The sequence below is a fragment of the Echinops telfairi genome, unplaced genomic scaffold (assembly GCF_000313985.2).
Source record: "Echinops telfairi isolate 266 unplaced genomic scaffold, ASM31398v2 ScPeMD7_5;HRSCAF=22, whole genome shotgun sequence".
In the NCBI taxonomy this organism is placed as follows: domain Eukaryota; kingdom Metazoa; phylum Chordata; class Mammalia; order Afrosoricida; family Tenrecidae; genus Echinops; species Echinops telfairi.
In genome coordinates, this window is record NW_022103901.1 from 24,359,166 (window position 1) to 24,376,333 (window position 17,168).

The 17,168-nt window shown below is 42.5% G+C and overlaps 1 protein-coding gene across 1 annotated transcript in view; it reads right to left on the reverse strand.

Annotated features, from left to right (window-relative positions):
- LOC101663211 (acyl-CoA synthetase medium chain family member 1) overlaps nucleotides 1-14,041 on the reverse strand; it is a 63,884-nt gene extending 49,843 nt beyond the window's left edge. The window contains exons 1-2 of the mRNA XM_045286003.1: nucleotides 13,918-14,041; nucleotides 6,509-6,749 (exon numbers count right to left, since the gene is read on the reverse strand). Coding sequence (XP_045141938.1) covers nucleotides 6,509-6,700 — 192 coding nt within the window. The 5' untranslated portion in view covers nucleotides 6,701-6,749; nucleotides 13,918-14,041. The remainder of the gene's footprint in view (nucleotides 1-6,508; nucleotides 6,750-13,917) is intronic.
- Nucleotides 14,042-17,168: the final 3,127 nt, after the last annotated feature.

Sequence of the window (17,168 nt, forward strand, 5' to 3'; positions counted from 1 at the left end):
AAAAAAAAAAAAGGAATGAGCAACTGGTGGGTTTGAACTACTGACGTTGAGATTAGCAGGCCAATAGGTAACCAACTATGCCACAAAAACCTCCTTAAACTTTGTTGAAAGGGAAGTCATGGATGATTTCCTATGTAAATTAAAGGAAAAACCAGCACCACAAATTTATCACTGTGGACCTGATTCTGACTCAGAGACCTTATGTGCTACAAAATAAACCTAGGTCACAAGGTTCCTGGAGCTATAATTTTTACAGAAGCCGTTGGCCTTGTCTTCCTTCTGCAGGGCTGGTAGGTGGGGGTCAAACCTCCAGTCTTTAGATTAGCAGACAATTACAAACTGCTTATGCCATGCAGGCTCCTTAACTTATTAGTGAAAGTCTAGAAAGTAAGAGTAGGGTACCGTAAGATGATCCCTGGAGAGTCTTTTCCTTGAGTGACATCAAGTTCTGTGATTCTTGTAAAGCAGATATCAAAATTAATGTACTTTTTTTTTTACAAAGTTATAAGCGTCTTTGAAGGACTACTAGATGCCAGGCACTGTTTAAATCACTAAATGGATCTCATTTACTGAACATGACCAGGGCCGTTAGAACAAGCCAAATAGATCAGAAGTGTAAGAATTAACATGAATGGAATGGCGCTGCTGACGGGAAGGAGAGATTTGTAGAAATGGAGAAATTGATGATGTCTGGGAATGGTGATATAAAACCCAAGAAAGACTGGCATTCTTTCGGGAAATCGTACCTTTATGCAAATAATGGATGTACTACCTTTTTGCAAACCACACAGCCCCTAGTGTTAGTTTCTTATGTGCAGTATGTATGAACGTCCGTGTTATTTATGTTGTTATTGTTGTGAGGTGCTACTGATTGTGTTCCGACTCAGAGTGACTCTCTGCACACCAGAACAACACGCTGCCTGCCCCTGTGGCACTCCCACAGTGGTTTCCCTGCCTGAGCCCATTGTTGCAGCTTCTGTGCCAATCCATCTCCTGGAGGGTCTTCTTCGTTTTTACTGCCCCTCCACTCCACAAGCATGATGCCTTTCTCCAGGGACTGGTCTTTCCCAATGACATATCCAAAGCGTGCAAGATGAAGCCTTGCCATCCTTGCCTCAAGGGAGCATTCTGACCCTACTTCTTCCAAAACAGGGCGATTGTTCTTTCAGCAGTCCATGGCACCTTCAATATTCTTCCCAATCACCACATTCCAAATGCATAACTTCTTCTTTATTCAATATCCCACTTTCAGATGCATGTGAGGCCATTTAAAATACCATGGTTTGGGCCAACCCCCCTTAGTCCTTAAACTAGCACCCTTGCTTTTCATCACTCTGAAGAGATCTTGCGCAATAGATCCATCTAGTGCAATGTGTCCTTTGACATCATGACTGTAGCTGCCTTCCCCCATGAGCATTGAACGTGGATCCAAGCCAGACAAAATCTCCTGACAACTCCAACATTTTCTCCACCTACCATGATGCTACCTATAGATTCAGTTTTGTGGGTGCATTATATTAAACAAGTGTTATTTAATCGTTAGTTAAATATGGGGGTGAGTTCATAACTAAGTTGTTGTTAGTTGCCATTGAGTCGTTCTGACAGAGTAAGACACTTCCTGGTCTTGTACCATCCTCACAATCCCAGTTGTTTCAGCCACTATGCTAATCCATCTCCTTGAAGGTCTCTTTTGACGATGCTCTATAAAGCATTATGTTTGTCTCCATGGACTGGTTCCTCCTAATAAAATGTTCAACATTCTTGAGAAGAAGTCTTGCAATCCTTGCTTCTAAGCAGCTGTGCTACCTTACAACAAACGTGGTCGTTCTTCTGACAGTCTATGATATATTCACATTCTATGCTAACATCATAATTCAAAGGCATCAATTCTTCCTAGGTCTTCCATATTCATTATTCAGCTTTTGTGTGCCTATGAGGTGATTTCGGTAGTTACATAATCTGGTGTCCACTTGCGAAGGGGTGGAGTCTAGCCTGTCAATCAGGTCGCAGCTTGATGACCTCATTTGGAGATGCCACGGAGATCAATAGTCACTGGAGGCCAGATACACACCCACTCTCTGCTTCGTATTCCTGATGACAAGACACATGGAACTACTGGAGGAGTCACTGAGACGTTTCCACTGCCACTGGATCCACAAGTCTCTCCACCCACTGGCCCGTGATTTTCCTGCATTCGGCATCATTGCGTGGTTTGTGTGAGTCTGAAGAGGAATTTATAGATTGGTATCAGACACATGGGCTAATGTTGGACTTATGGACTTGATCTGTACTGGGCTGGGAAGTTTTCTCAATATACAATTGCTCTTTTATATAAAGCTCTTTCTAATACTCATATGAGTGTCTATGAATTTGTTTCTCCAGTCAACCCAGACTAACACAGTGATTGAAAATATTATCTTAGACCTCAAATGACATTTTGCTTTCAAGAGAACTTTTAGACTTGACTCATGGGAGTGGGTTTGGTTTGGCTTTTTTTGCAGCAGATTTGCCCAAGGCAAAAAATACATCATTTAATTTCTTGATTGCTGCTTTTATGGGTGTCGATTGTGGATCCAACTAAAATGAAATCTTGAAAACGCCAATCTTTTTTTCATTTATCATGATGTTTCTTATCGATCAAGTTGTGAGGATATTTGTTTTCTTTATAGTGAGGAACCTATATTGAAATATTTTATCTTCTTCAGTAAGAGCTGTAAGGTTTCTTTACTTTCAGCCAGGAAGGTCATGTCATCTGCATAAGATAGGTTGTTAATTAGTCTTACTAAAATTCTGACGTTGTGTTCTTTATATAGTCCAGCATCTCATGTTTTTTGCTTGCCACACAGATTGAATAAGTCTGGCAGAAGGATAAAAAACCCTGACACCTTGACAGATACCATATTTAAGCCATGCAGTATCCTTTTGTTTTGTTTTAATGAATGCTTCTGAGTTTATGTACAGGTTCTGCATGAGCACAGGTAAATTTTCTGGAACTGGTATTACTAATTGGCATGACAAATTAGTAAGGAAGATAAGACTGGCAAGCATGATAACATCATCTCCTTCCTCCTGCCTTTTTATCCATCTTATGATTTAAGAGTTCTTAACCATACTTCTGTTCTGGGAATGAGGGAAAAGCACTATGAAATCAGGGACATTTGGCTTTATCATAGAATCAAACCAAGTTAAAAGAAACCATTATGGTTAATAACATAGATTATAGAAATAGACAGTCTGGGCTCTGAGTCTGTTCCTTTACTTCGTTAGTTATATACTATTCCTTGCATTTTCTTTAAACCATTCAAACTTCAGTTTTCTCATCTGGAAAATGGGGATAAAACTACTGTGTTAGTCTGGGTACTTTAGAGAAACAAATCCACAGAAACTCATGTATAAGAGAGAGTTTTATATTAAGGTTAAGTGCACATCAAGAAAACATCCGAAAGCAGTGTTGCCCAAGTCCACAAGTCCAACATTAACCCATATGTCCGACACCAATCCACAAAGTCCTCCTCCATCTCACAAAACACACTTTATGATGCCGACTGCAGGAGGAAAGCTGAATCAGTGAACCTGTTAGCTTCTCAGCGCTGGCAGGGGTCTCCACACAGCTGCTCCAGCACCCAGGGCTGTCTCCGGGTAGGTCCCTGTGGCTTCTCCTTGGGAATGTCTTGCAGGAAGTGAGCCTTGCAACCGAAACAGGAAAACGCCTAAGGCAGCTTCACCATGGTTCAACCATCACAAAGCAAGAGACCTGAAAACTCGAAAGGCTTGGTTCAACAAGCTATATATATCTCCACCCTTCAGTTAACCCCACATGTGTTTATTGGCCAGGTTGGCACAAAAAAACTTTAACTCAATCCACTCCTTGCCAAGCACACATGTACATTTATTGCCATCATCATTCTCAAAACATTTGCCTTCTACTTGAGCCCTTGGTATCAGCTTCTCATTTGTCCCACTTCCCCCCAAACCCTGATTCCACTTGCTGACTCTATAGATCCATCAGTCATGGTTTTCATACCCCCCAAACCAAAAAAACATATGCCGCAGCTTCAAGAGGGTGACCCCCCCCAATGACATAACATTTCTGAGATACACCCTAATTCATAGGTATCTTTAGTTTCAAATAAGTGGACTAAGGCAAGCTTTATCTGAATAGTTTTATCTTTTCCTGATGGGTCTGAGAAGAGAGGTGGACAAGGTTGATAGGATTATAGGATTAGGTATTGGTGATTGTTCACAGAACTGCAATTGCTAGGCACCAAAATTTTTTTGTTTTGTTCACTTATAAAATAGAAGATGTAAACGAGTTACTGTGTTTTCATTCGTATGCATGTGTAAGGTGTATCATGGTTGTCACAAATACATTTTTATTATTGTCTTTGGTTGGACATTTTATTATTGTCTTACCCATGGTTAAAGAATTGTTTCCAAATGCTGAGTTAACAAGGGATGAGCTGTGCTAGTTAGGTTTTATGTCAACTTGGTGCACCGATCAGAAGATATCAGTGGAGTCCAACCTCTCAATCATGACACAACCTACTGATGTCTCTTTGTGGATGTGGCCTATTTAAATGGGATGTGGAGCAGAACTGGTCCCTCCCTTGCCCTTCTCTTTCCTGTTTGCTTGGATCTGGTGTCTGGCAGCCCATGTGACTGGCAGTCCATGTCGCCTGCCTGGGAGATTTCAGTGCCCTATGATGTTCCTGTCGACTTTACATCTATGTCATTCTGCTTCCACTGGCATATGATCTCCCAGTTTCCTGCTTTGCCTTCCAGCTTCCTTGACTGGCAGCTGTGGGAGTCTGGAGGGGTCTCCTGATAGCATCTGATCCATGGACTTGAGTTGGATTGGGCTGGGCTATTTCTTTGATAGACACTTTGTGGTCATTACCTAATCTGGTGTCAATTTAAAGATTAAGAGTGTAGGGGTGGAGTCTAGGCTGACAGTCTGGAGATAGCCAATGAGACTTCTGTGTGGGCATGGTCTTCTGAGAATTCTGGGAAATCTGGTACTTCCTCCTTGGAGGCAGAAGACACCTCTCTCTCTGCTATTCCTGGGAGACATTGCAGAAGACAAGCATATGGACGCAACCAGACCTCGGAAGCTGGAGAAGTCACAGAGAGACCTCTGCTAGCACTGAGATGCTTAGATGCTTACAATGGCACTGGACCCAAAGACTTTCTACTCACTGGCTTGAGATCGTCCTGCATCTGGCTTTATTGCATGTGTTTTGTGAGTCTAAAGAGGACTTTATAGATTGGTATCGCACATATGGGCTAATATTGGACTTATGGATTTGATCTGGACTGGGCTGGGATGTTTTCTCAATGTTCAATATATAAATCTCTTTCAGTATATAAATCTCTTTCTTATACACATATGTGTGTCCATGGATTTGTTTCTCTAGCCCACCCAGACTATCACACATTTCTTTCTTGATCTAAAAGTTCTTTTTTTATGCATTTGAGTGTCACTGGTTTTGTTTCTCTAGAAAACTCAGCCTAACACAGGGCTATAATGGAAATTCAGAGAAAAATGAGAACAAAGTTGGTGGAGAGGAAGTTCTCATAAAATGTATTTAAGCTTTGAATAATAAATAATATACGAATACATGTTTATGTGCAACCTAGAAATTATATTAAATCTCTGATTCCACCTCAGGTGAATTATCTCCTCTATCAGGTTAATATTGAGCCAGTTTTTACACTGTGGACATTGGTGACTAGATATACAACCCAATGTCTACCCAGCTCCGAGTGGAAGTATATAAATAAATCATTTGAATTTTTCTGCATGGAGACTTCTAGAGGCCACAAGATTCAGTTTCTTTGCACATACTTTAAAGCCACACATAAATAGGTAGCTGATAGCAAGGACTCAAGGTAGATTTACAATCCTCACAGGAAGGTTGATGATACAGCTTAGGCCAATATGTCAAATGATCACTTACACAAGGACTTCCTCCCTCTGTGTATGTCTGGACACCAAGTCCAAGTTCCTATTGCACTTAAAGTACCATTAGTTGAAAGTGAAGACTAACATGAATTTGTGCTGACCTTGTGATTAGAACTTCGTATTTGCACCCTCTATGTACCAGATACTTTCACCTGCTGTTGTAATGTTAGGTGCCGTCAAGTTGGTTCCAATTGATAGCAATCCTATGAAAACAGAGCGAAATACCACCCAACCCCGAAACCATCCTCACCCTCATTCTTACGTTTGAGCACCTTGGTGTAGCCACTCCTTTCCCCTATGTCTTGTTTATTATAAGAGATTCCATAAGAGCCTGGGTTATTCCTGTTTCACACATGAAAGTACTGAGGCTCAGAGAAGTGAGGAACTGCCGAGTCTGGGAATCAAACCCAAAATATTACCTTCTTCCATGTCACTGATAAATGTAGGCAGAAGCTGTCCTTGGGTTCGCTATCCTCTGCCTAGTAGGAAGAAAATGAGGCCATGAGGGTATTTGTGCTCCACACCCCGAAAAGGATGACTCCTCACCTTTTCCATTTGAGTCCAGTAGTCCATCACATCCCTTGCAAAGTTAAATTCCAGAGGTGTATCGTGGTCACTCCATTGCTGGGCTCTAGTTGCTGATGAAGACCCGCAGTGCAGGTGCTGAAGGGCAGGCTGGAAGCTGTGACAGGATTTGTGGATGGTCCAGACAACCCGGAATTTCATCAGCCACTGCATGATGGGGCAATCTCAGGCAACAGGAAGAGAATTCTCAGGTCACCACCTCCTTTGGAACGAGATGCCCAGTAAATTGATCACTCAGCAGTCATTAGCTCCACAAAAGGAAGGCCTGTTGCTGCTTAATTGCCAGAGTTTGTTTCAGCACCAGAATTTGGACACAACCTATTGATTTCAGTGGGAATTGTAGTGCAGTGAACTTGGCTGTGAACTGAGAGGTAAGAGGCTCAAGTCCACCCAGAAGCACGTCAAAAGAAAAGCCTGATAATTTATTGCCCCAAAGATTCACTGAAAACCTTCTGGAGTACAATTATATCTTGAAAAGTTTCTGGAGTACAAGTGGGGCCATCCAGATTCCAATCTGTGGGATATAAAAAGACTTTCCCCCAGCTTTGTCTCCCCCAAAGATATGCCAAACATCAGAGGCTGTTTGCCAGCACATGGTGGGAGGTCAGATGCTTAGAGATATTCTCTCTGAAGGCATTAAGCCACTGTCTGGTCCCACCACAGGTGGGGCTTGCTCCCTGCTTTTAAGGACAATGGACTACTTCTCCCTGAAGGCTTGCGGCCATCAGTGTGGTCCACAGTAGGTGGGGTTCACACCCTACTAATAATGGTTTCCATGGAGAGTCAGAGAACAGGTCCAACCTGCAAAGTGACATCCAAAATTAAGCTGCCTTCCTGAATCTAGGATCTGCCCATCTTGTCACATGTGTGCTCCCAATCCCTCCCTTTCCTATTGCATGTATACCTGTAGATTGTCCCCCTCTTATTGCTGTATAACCTATAGTGCAACCCCTTTCTGTGACGTATGCCTTTACCTGTAATTAGTGGGCTTGCATGCCCCCGCCAAAGATATATAAGCCTGGGTTAGCAATAAAGAGCTCTCTCTCTCCTGGTTCCTGGTCCCTCTCTCCCCCTAGCTCTCTCCCCCATCTTTGCTCCCCTGTCCCTTCTCCCCTTGTCCTCCTTCCCCTCCCCTTCTCTCTTGCCCTCTTGTCTCCCATCTCCACATGGACCACTGAGTGGGCCTGAGGTGAGCATGCTACCATGAAATGTGTCTGACTCCAATATTTCCATCTCTCTTCTATCTCTCCTTATTCTCTATGACTTTATTATAATCTATATATAGATGTTAACCATACAATTGCGCCTATCAAACCCGCGATTAGTTGTGGGGGCTGGCCTTCCCCCACACAAATCAACTCCAGGGCAAACTTGGAGAATCTCCACTGAAGTGAATGTCCCCAGATGAGGGACTACAAGCAGAAGTACTGGGCAGGTAGATCAGTAGCTGATATCATTGACAACCTTCCTGGAAGGCATGTCTTCCCTTTCCCTGTGTCCCCTAGGATTGAAATCCCGGATGGCATGTATGGGGCCAACCCCCCCAGGGTAGAAACTGACCCTTTTGAATGTCTTTATCCCCTTGCTCCAGAGCCTTGTCTACCATCAAGTGCAATCAGATGTGGCCAGGAGCTGCCAAGCTTTAGATGATCCAACCCCCTGACCAAAGTGGATTGGCCCAGGGTTGAGCACCAGGCTGGGCCAAACAGTCATTCGCCAGGATTTTTGAACCCAAACTAGAGCAGTCATACTTCTTCTGCAACATTTTTGTGGTGGGCACCAAAGACTGTATACAGCAGTCTGTTTCTGGTAGAAGCCATAAAATGTACACCTTTGGAAATGTCCTGTGGACAAAGCCCCTGTGCATGGGAGAATAAAACTGGGGTACAGAGAGACATGGAGATGAGGGGGAGAGAGCATCCTGCAAGCTTTCAAGTCCTTAGCTCATATCGTTCTTGAAGCCATGATATCCCAGCTCCACTCTTAGTGCCATCTTCCCTGGTATCCTGCGGGCCCACATTTTCTCCTTTGCCTGAGATTGGGTTTTGCCACTTGAGACAATAAAGACACTAATAATAAAGACAATGGGTTTTCAAAAAGTTCATAGAAAAATAGAATTGGAAGATGATAGATTTTCCAAAATTTTTGAGGGCCCCTTGTATACAGCCCCCATTTACTATGGGCAAAAGGAGTTTGGGTGGTGCAGTAATTAAGCAGTGGACTGCTATCTGAAAGTTCAGTGGTTCAAATCCACTAACCACTCTGGGGTAGAAAGAGTGGCAGTCAGTTTCTAGAAGAGTAAAGCTTATCAAGGGGGCATGGGGGATGGAGAGTGGAAGAGGGAGGGGGGAAATGAGGAGCTGATGCCAGGGGCTCAAGTAGAAAGAAAATGTTTTGAAAAAGATGATGACACCATATGTACAGATGTGTTTGACAAAATGTATACATGTATGGATTGTGGTAAGAGCTGTAAGAGCCCCCAATAAAATGATTTTTAAAAAAGAGTATAGCTTTGGAAACCCCATGGGGGTAATTCAACTCTTCTATAAGTACAAAGTCACTATGAATCACAATTGACTCAATGATAAGGGATTTTTTTGGGTTTGTTTGTTGTTTGTTTTTAGTGCTCAGGGCAGACACTACTAATATCCCACCACCTTCCCCAATGGGTCTCGGATGTAGCTTTGGGGACTTCCCTCAGATGGTCTCCCCGGCACCATTACCAATCTATCAGAGCTGTCATATGAAATGGAAACTTTTTTCCATGCCAGATACTGATACATACATCCAACATGAGACCTCCCTAGCCACACAGAACGACATCAAACATTCCACTGTCATCAGTCACTTAGGACTCATAGCGACCTTATACAGAGTCCCCGAGACTATACATTTTTACAGGAGCAGACAGCCTCATCTTTATCCTAAGGAAAACAAAGCAAACAGCCAAACCCAGACTCACTGCCATTGAATAGATGCCACTGACAGTGACCCTGTAGGACAGGGTAGAACTGCTCCTGTGCGTTTCTGAAGCTGTAGAAAGTCCCTTCTTCTTCCCTTATCCAATGGAGCAGCTGGTCATTTTGGATCACCAACCCTGTGATTGACAGCACGGCTGAGTGAATGAAAACTTCTAACCTTCAGGCTCCTAAACATAACCAAACTCACTGCTGCTGAGTGGGTTTCAACTCAGCGAGCCTCTGTGACGTCTAGCGTAGGCTGCAAGTTTGGCAGTTCGAACCCATCATCTACAGTGGGAGGAAGATGAGACTTTTTGCTTCTGTAAAGATTTACAGCCTCAGAAACCCATATGGGAAGTTCTACTCTGTCTGCGAGGATTTTGAGTTTAGGTTAGCAGGTGATTGCAAACTGATTGCATTAAAAGCCTCTGGTGCGTCCCCTCTGACCATCGACCAGAGATGTGACTGGTCTGCCTGTCGTGCACAGCGCATTGGAAAGTGGATTGTGGCAGATGTAGTTAGGTTTGACAACTTATCATTTGATCTCCCTTTTGATCCATTTTATTTATTTATTTATTTTAAAAAATCATTTTATTAGGGGCTCATACAACTCTTATCACAATCCATACACACATCAATTGTGTAAAGCGCATTTGTACATTCATTATCCTCATCATTCTCAAAACATTTTCTTTCCACTTAAGCCCCCGGCATTAGGTCCTCATTTTTCCCCTCCCTCCCCGCTCCCCACTCCCTCATGAGCCCTTGATAGTTTATAAATTGTTATTTTGTCATATCTTGCCCTGTCCGACGTCTCCCTTCACCCACTTTTCGGTTGTCTGTCCCCCAGGGAGGAGGTCACATATAGTTCCTTGTAATTGGTTCCCTCTTTCCTACCCACTCTCCCTCTACCCTCCCTGTTTCGCCACTCACACTACTGGTCCTGTAGGGCTCATTCGCCCTGGATTCCCTGGATTTTCAGTTCCTATCTGTACCAGTGTACATCCTCTGGTCTAGCCAGACTTGCAAGGTCGAATTCGAGTCATGGTAGTGGGAACAGGGAGGAAACATTTAGGAACCAGAGGAAAGTTGTATTTTTCATCCTTGTTACATCGCACCCTGACTGGCTCATCTCCTCTCCGATCCATTTTCAATTTGTTCTAGTGTTTAATATTTTCTGCTTTCTTTTCTTTTGAGATTTTTATATGTTTAACTTTGTTACTGCTATTAGCTTAAGAAGATATTTTCTGTATGTGAAATCCAGGATAGGTAAATCTATAGAAAGAATAACTGGATTAATAATTTCTCAAGAGTATGACAGGGGAAATTGGGGGGAAATGGAGAGCTAATAATGATGAGCACAAGAATGAGGAAAATGTTCTAAAAGTGATTGTGGTGATGATTGTACAACCCATTTGGATGTGATTGAACTATTGAATTTTATGATATATGAATTATATGCCAATAAAACCTAAACAATAAATAAAGGTATAATACTGGGGAGAAAACCTCACCCCAATTAAATTTTTGATGTTACTTTCAGAACTCTGCTGTGTGTTGCTAATACACTCCTGGTCACTGTCTGCAGAAAGGCAGGAGGTAGGAACAGCTCATCTTTTCAACATGGCTTATCAGCACCAAATCCTTGGGCCGCGTAAATTAAAAGATGTCTCTTTCCTCCTCAGTACATGTTAATCAGTAGTACTAATTTTTTTTTTGTTTAAATCAGAGCACTTTGGGACTAGAAAGATCCTAAGATATTAAATGGCCCAGACCTGGCCCTAAGGGTTTTATTTGCCTCTCAGGTTTTAGAGGAACAATTTGAATTACTAACATTTATAATTTGGAAGCTGTCATTAAAAATATCACCTAAAGACTTCTCTTAAAATTGTAGGGGCAATACGAGGCCTTTATTTCAACTTGGCCTCAATTGGCTGCAGGTGAGAAATGACTGCTTTGTTCACATGGAATATTTTCCAACTTGACACAGTCCCGACCTCTCCCTATTTTGTTACACCTACCTGCTTTTCCAGTGACTACACCTACCCAGATACTGTGTACATTTGGGATTAACATTCCTGATCTAGGTCACAAGCCCAAGAGAATTGGTTCTAAAATCCAGCCCTCTCTGTTATTATTTTAACAACTCTCCACCCACAGGCAAGAACTGATGCAAAATGAACACTCCCGACTCTTGCTATTTTTGTTACATGTCATCTGATTGGTTCCAACTCACAGCGACCCTATGTACAAGAGAATCAAAATGCTGCCTGGTCCTGTGCCATCTTCACAGGTCTTTTTAGGCTTGAGCCGATCGTTGCAGTCACTGTGTCAATCCAAGGACCCTGGTAATGTAGTGGAGCACTCGATGAGACTTTCTCCTCCTGTAAAGAGTTAGTCTTGGAAACCCACAGAGACAGTTCTACTCTGTCTTCTAGGGTCGCCATGAGTCCGAATTGACTCTAGGCCAGTGAACCTGAGAGTGTCGCTCCATCTCGTGGCATGACTTCCCCTTTATCACTGGCCCTTATTTTACCAAGCACGCTGCCCTTTCCCAGAGACTGCTCCCTCCTGATAACATGTCTGAATTGTGTGTACATTTTTATATACAGAAGCATATACGTATCCTTAGGTCCTTCCTTAAAATAGCAACTTGCTATTTCTTCCAAGAACAGTGCAAATAATCCCTTAGTAACTGACTAAAGAACAGACCGAGAGAGAGAGAGAGAGAGAGAGAGAGAGAGAGAGAGAGAAATAAAAGGAAATTGGTTCACTCCTTTTGATCAAATAAAGAAGTAACTGCTTTGGCATCATCTTGTACATGTGGTTGCAAAGCAAATTTATTGTATGTTGCATCACAAGAGCACTAAGCACAGTGCCCAGTTGAGGATGACTGTTAGTAGCAGAGACCATCACTTTAGGACTCAAACAACCCAAACCAAACACATTGCTGTGTGTCAATTCTGATTTATCATACTACAAAGTAGAACTTTACCCCACCCCACCCCACCCCACCCAAGTAGAGTTTCCAAAGATGTAACTCTTTACAGAAGCAGATGTCACACCCCTCCCCATTCAGAGTAGTTGGTGGGTTCAAACTGCCAAACCTTTCTGTTGGCACCCGAGTGTTTAAACAGGGCTTTATCCCTCGATATAACTCGGGGCAATTTACTTAACTTTTCTGTAAAAAGAACTATGTAAATATTGGCAGAATCCTGTTGGATTACCCAATGGGCAAGGTAAACATGCACTTATTTGTGCTTATTAATTAATTATTAATTGTGCTTATTAATTTGTGCTTATTATTAAGGAACCATTTCACACCAAAGAGTCTGCTTCTAGGTCTGGTTGACACTTTGCTCCCTCCCAACCCGACAGCCCCTTCCTACAGAATCAAAGCCTCTTTCTCTATATACAGTCCCTGCCAGTGTTGGATGATCCAGTAAGCAAGATAAGTACAGACTTAAGTGTGTTTATTCATTAATCTGTAGTGACCAGTTTTACCACATCTACTTACCTCATTATTGGGTAATCTGTCCCAGCAGCACCTACTTCTTAGAATTTTGCTGATGAATGAGTGACATCTTTTTTTTTTTTAAACCATTTTACTGGGGGCTCATATAGCTCTTATCACAATACATACATTAATCCATTGTGGAGTGACATCCTTTGTAAAGCATTTAGCACAGATAAGAAAGAAATGAAGAAATATAAAATTTCTGATCTTCTATTAATATTATTGCCAGGGACCATCTCTTTGGATAAATTTTTAAAGTCCCCATTGAGTTGATTCAACACATGGTTACCCATGTGTCCAGAGCAGAACTGCGCTAAAGGCCTTTCAAAACTTTGTTTTTTGGAAGCAGATCACTCGCTTTCTTCCAAGATCCCTCTGGGTGGGTTTGAATGGCAAAACTTTGATTACTAATCAAAAGGCAACTTTGTACCAACCAGACACACCCATGACATAGTTAAGCTCATTGTCGTTTAGTTGATGACCCATAGCAACCCTATAAAGGGTTTCCAACCTGTAAATCTTTATGGGACCAGATTACCTCATGTTTCTTCCATGGGCCAGCTGGTAGGCTGGAATCACTAATCTTGTGCTTAGAGGCTCAATGCCTGACTTATAGTGCTCCCAAGCCTTATAAAAAGGCCTTTGGAATTAGAGTTCAAAGAGAAGGAGTGGGGCTCAGTTCTTGATCATGGGTACAAATTCCAGATTCTGCACTGAGATATAAGAATTTAATCTCACAATGTGCTAAGAGGACTAAAACACAGAAATTCTCTCTCTCTCTCCAGAAAATTTTCCATATATATATAAAAATTCCACTAACTTTTCATGCCCCCCCACCCCCCACACACACACACACACACACACACACACACACACACACACCTCTGTCTTACCTTGTGCCGTTGGATGAGGTCTGCAATAGGTATAGAAAAAGAAACTGTGTTTTTGTTCTCTCTGCTCAGATAATCCCCAGGGGTGTGCACACAGCCAAACTTGGCTTCTGCCCACAGCTGGGGACAAGCCTTTAGTGGAGTACTTGGCCTGAGTGGGTGATTCAAAAAGGGGAGGAGATGTTCAAAGATCACTGGGCAGAAAACATTTAAAGCAGGCTTCCTTGTCAAGGTAACCAGCTAGAGAAACATCTGACCACTGACATAAAGCCACTTCTCTTTCTGATGAGGTGACTCGAGGTGGGAAAGAATACATGGAGACCAATGGAGCTCCTTCACTAGTTCTCCAGGACTAATCTTAACCCCTTACCAGCCAGGCGCTACTGAGGATTTTTAATTTTTTAATATAAATGGCAGTTTAGAGATGGTACAGCCTAATGGTCTGTGGTCTGGAGAGTTGGGGTTTGAATCTCAGACCTGCCTCTCTCCATGGTGACTCACCTTTGCTGACTTCCCTCTAAGCCTCAGTTCTTTTTTTTTGGTAACATGGGAATGATGTTCATGAGACCTGTTACTCAGGTGCTTTTGCTGGGATTAGATAAAAAAAAATCAATAAAAAAGTAGGCAACACAGTGCTGAGCATAATCAACATAGTTTGTCTTATTAATTTTGCATTCTAAGAGAAATAAGCAGTCTTCATGTCACAGTAGTTAGTGCTCAGCTGCCAACCCAAAGGCTGTGGCTTGAGTGTACCAGCTGCTCCTCAGCAGAAAGATGTGGCAGTCTGCTTTCATAATGATGACAGCCCTGAAACCTCTATGGGGCAGTTGTACTGTGTCCTACATGCCTGCTATCAATCAAAAGTCAACTTGACAGCAGTAGGCTATAGAAATAGTTTGATCTTGTAGAAAAACACAGAAAGGTTGGAACCAAAAAAGCCATAAAAGTTGAGCTTAAATCTTGGCTCAGTCACCTACAAAGATTAACATTAAGGTAAATTCTTTCACTCTTTGAGCTTTGGTCTTATTTGTAAAATGGTGGGAGAAGAGTTGTTAAGATTTGTTATGTGGGGTTGTTAAAAGGATTGAATGACATAACGTCTGTGAAACCCTTAGCCCACAGCAAACGAACTAACCCATGCCATCAAATGGATTCCAATGTATGTGACTGTGTAGGGCAGAGTAGAACCGCTTCATTGGGTTTCTGAGGTTGTATATCTTTGTGGGAGCCCAAAGCCTCATCTTTCTCCTGAGGAACGGTTGATATAGACTTTAACTGCTGACCTTGTGGTTAGTAACCTAATGATTAGCTCAGTGGTAGGTATGCAGAAACTGAGTCGATAGACTGCCATTTTATAATCTCTGCACATTATCACTATCTCTGCACATATGGGGCATTGAACCAGGAAAAGAGAGTCAATCACAGTTGTATTAGTCTGGGTACTTTAGAGAAACAAATCCACAAAAACTCATGTATAAGAGAAAGTTTTATATAAAGGGTAAGTGCACATCAAGAAAACATCCCAACCCCGTGCTGCCCAAGCCCACAAGTCCATCATTAACCTATATGTCCAACATCAATCCACAAAGTCCTCCTCCATCTCACAAAACACACACTATGATGCCAACTGCAGGAGGAAAGCCGAATCAGTGAGTGTGTAAGCTTCTCAGCACTGGCAGGGGTCTCCACACGGCTGCTCCAACTCCCAGGGTTGCATCGGGGTAGGTCTATGCGGCTTTTCCTTGAGGGTGTCTTGCAGGAAGTGAGCCTTGCCAGCTGAAGCAGGGAACTGCCTAAGGCAGCTGCACCCAGGTCCAACCATCAGAAAGCAAGCGACCCGAGAACTCAAAAGGCGAGGCTCACTGAGCCATTTATCTCTTCACCTTTCAATTAACCCCACATGTGTTTATCAGCCAGGTTGGCACAATAAACTAACTACTTCAATACTCAAGTAAACAAGAGGAGTTGAAATGGTGATGTGTTCCAAGGAGAAACTGTAACAGGGAAATATGATCGTGTGACCAAGGAGGATGGCAAGCTTTTCCTCTTAAGTTGGAGGTGCTATTTAAGCTGAGACCTGAAGAAGGAGTCAGACACAGGAAGCCCTCTAGCAAAGGGCTCAACAAAGGCAAAGACTCGAGGCTGACATTTTCCAAGAAACAGGTGGAAGGCGGGAGTGACAGAGATGGATGAGGAAGAGGAAAAGTGGTGGAGGATGGGGCCAGCGACAGGTAGCATAAAAATCATGAATGATTTTATTGGTTATAAAAAGAAAATTTGAATTCTGTTCTAAGCGCAACAAGGAGTCTTGAAAGAACTTTAAGCAGGAAGGAGACGTGATCTAATTAGACTACATTTTGGGCTTGTTATTTCACTTTGAAATAATACAGGAACCCTTCTCTACTGCTGGTAACGATGTTCAATGGTGTTGCCACTGCAAAATACAGTTGGATGAATTCTCCAAAAATGGACTGCCAGGCTACCACGTGACTCAGTGATCTCAACCCCGGTCTGTATTGAGAAGAAGTGAAGGCAGGAATGCTTCCTGTAGCGTTGAAGAGGTGGAAACAACAGAAATGATTGTTAACAGGTGAATGGGTAAACAAAACATTTTATTTATGTACAAGGGAATATTATGCAGCTGTAAAAAGAAATGAAATTCTAATGAATGGATGTCCTTGAAAACATTCTACTGAGTGAAATATGTCAGTCACGTAAGGGCAAATACTGTATTATCTCACTTACCGTAAATACTCCAGTATAAGCCTAGTTTTTCCAGCACATTAAAAAATATTTTATCGGGGGATCATAAAACTCTTATTACAATCCATCCATCCACCCATTGTGCCAAGCACATTTGCACAATTGATGCCATCATCATTCTCAAAACATTTGCTTTCTACGTGAGCCCTTGGTTTCAGCTCCACATTCTTCCCCTCCCTCCCCATACCCCTCCCTCATGAACCCTTGATAATTTATAAATTATTATTATTTTGTCATGTTTTACACTGTCCGATGTGTCTCTTCACCCACTTTTCTTTTGTCTATCCTCCAGGGAAGGGGTTATATGTAGAGCCTTGCAACTGGTTCCCTATTTCTACACCACCTTCCCTCCGCCCTCCCGGTATCTCCACTCTCACTACTGGTCCTGAGGGCTTCATCTGTCCTGGATTCCCTGTGTTTCCAGTTCCTATCTGTACAAGTGTACATCCTCTGGTCTAGCTGGATTTGTAAGGTAGAATTGGGATCATGAT